Source organism: Protomyctophum parallelum (genome assembly GCF_964188405.1).
Source record: "Protomyctophum parallelum genome assembly, chromosome: 10".
Taxonomy (NCBI): Eukaryota; Metazoa; Chordata; class Actinopteri; order Myctophiformes; family Myctophidae; genus Protomyctophum; species Protomyctophum parallelum.
The window spans coordinates 52,192,706-52,195,205 of NC_139704.1; the positions used below are offsets into that span (position 1 = coordinate 52,192,706).

The 2,500-nt window shown below is 49.6% G+C and overlaps 1 protein-coding gene across 1 annotated transcript in view; it reads right to left on the reverse strand.

Moving 5' to 3' along the window:
* The window catches only part of ankrd1a (ankyrin repeat domain 1a (cardiac muscle)), a 17,981-nt gene that overhangs the window by 5,908 nt on the left and 9,573 nt on the right, over positions 1-2,500 (reverse strand). Inside the window, exons 4-6 of the mRNA XM_083775587.1 lie at positions 2,080-2,187; positions 268-366; positions 1-14 (exon numbers count right to left, since the gene is read on the reverse strand). The exon at positions 1-14 is cut by the window's left edge and continues 85 nt beyond it. Of these exons, the coding sequence (XP_083631713.1) occupies positions 1-14; positions 268-366; positions 2,080-2,187 (221 nt within the window). The remainder of the gene's footprint in view (positions 15-267; positions 367-2,079; positions 2,188-2,500) is intronic.

The following is a 2,500-nucleotide window of genomic DNA, read 5'->3' on the forward strand; positions in this document are numbered from 1 at the left end:
GCTGTGGCGTCCAGCTGCAGCGCACGCACACACACACACACACACACACGCACGCACACACACACACACACACACACACACACGCACAGAGAGTTAAAGGCATTGCACTGCATTTCTCTAACTACTGTACAGAGCACAGTTGGTACCTGATTGACCTCTGTCTGTCTGTCTGTCTGTCTGTCTGTCTGTCTGTCTGTCTGTCTGTCTGTCTGTCTGCCTGTCTGTCTGTCTGTCTGTCTGTCTGTCTGTCTGTCTGTCTGTCTGTACCTTGTCCTTGTGGTCCAGAGAGGCTCCGCCCTCCAACAGTCTCTGCACGACTTCCTGGTTCCCTTTGAAGCACGCTTTGTGTAGCGCTGAGCGCCGGAACTGTAGCCATGGCAACGCACACGCACACACACACACACACACACACACACACACACACACACACACACACACACACACACACACACACACACACACACACACACACACACACACACATTTAACATCTTTATTTGTAGTCACATTTTACAAGAAATTTCTTGAACACAAACAATAGTGGATGCGCAAACTTGAGAAAACTCTACAACGAGTGCTTCAGGATACAGATCACGGGTACAGAAAGCATCTCCTTCTCCATATATGGTCGACTGCCAATTATTGCACTGTCACTGAACAGAATTGTGCCGATGCCTGATCAGCTCTGGGCTTATTGGGCATGTCTGCAATCTGCAGGCCCCTCACCACTGATTTATGGACATTACCGAGGCTTCCAAATATGAACACAAGTAGTTTACATCTGTAGCCAAGCTGTATAATAGCATCCTTAAGACGCTGGTAAGGAATGCCTCTTCCAGACTGTGGTCAAATGTACGTGATGCCACTTCCAAAATGGTCAGTTCTCTACTGTCCTCATCAACAACAACAATATCTGGTGTATTAGCTGTGACATCTGAAAAAGCATAATGTTCATTATTGTGCATGAACATGGCAGTTGAGACATGTGAGTGCTTATACATTTTGGCAGATGATGAAACATATGAACTTATGTCCTTTAGCTAATAGGTCAACAATTCTGTCGTGCCTAGCAATGTACATTCCCTTATATACATAGCAGCCATTAAGAACATGTGACAGTGTTTCTGTAACTGGAGTGTGGTCACGGTGCAGACAATGAGGAGGAAACGTGTTAGGGGACCACAGAGAGAGATGGAGTCTGGTTGGAAGGACCTGTAATCTGGCTTTGACTGTAAAGGTGACTAATATCCTCATCGACTGCATCATTCTTGAATATTGTGTGAGATACGGTGTGGTCTGCATCGGGAAGGCAAGCTAGCTTCCCCTGTAGTTTTAAACCAGTCCAGTGTTGTTGTTGTTTTTGCTGTTGTAGCATTATAAGGTACCTCCGTGCATTGACTGGTGATACATGGTGTTCTGTATCAATTACAGTATACAGTACTCCTTACTGAGATCAAACAGGTGGTAAAAATGTCCTCAGAAACTTCTACAGATTCAGAGTCAGGTCGAACCCAGCACAGAGATACTCCAGTTCTCACACAGAGGTCATTGAGGTCAGGCCCAATCTGACGACACCCCAAACCCAGTAGCATGTGAGTCCATTTTAAGGTTGGGCTTTCTTCTAAACCCCAGGAAACCTGTCTCGCCCTCTGCTGCCAGAAACCTGTCTCGCCCTCTGCTGCCAGAGACCTGTCTCGCCCTCTGCTGCCAGAAACCTGTCTCGCCCTCTGCTGCCAGAAACCTGTCTCGCCCTCTGCTGCCAGAAACCTGTCTCACCCTCTGCTGCCAGAAACCTGTCTCGCCCTCTGCTGCCAGAAACCTGTCTCGCCCTCTGCTGCCAGAAACCTGTCTCGCCCTCTGCTGCCAGAAACCTGTCTCGCCCTCTGCTGCCAGAAACCTGTCTCCCCCTCTGCTACCAGAAACCTGTCTCGCCCTCTGCTGCCAGAAACCTGTCTCGCCCTCTGCTGCCAGAAACCTGTCTCGCCCTCTGCTGCCAGAAACCTGTCTCGCCCTCTGCTGCCAGAAACCTGTCTTGCCCTCTGCTGCCAGTGGCACTTTACGCCGGGGGGTGTGACTCACGTGGTCGGCAGCGTTGGGACTTCCTCCGTCGTCCAGGTATTTGTTGACCAGCGTCAGCTTGTTGTCGACGACCGCCTTGAGGAACGTTTCCTCATCCACACTGTCAGGCTGAGACACACACACACACACACACACACACACACACACACACACACACACACACACACACACACACACACACACACACACACACACACACACACACACACACACACACACACACACACACACCACGCACACACACACACACACACACACACACACACACACACACACACACCACACACACACACACACACACACACACACACACACACACACACACACACACACACACACACACACACACACACACACACACACACACACACACACACACACACACACACAGTTAAAGGCATTGCACTGCATTTGTCTAACT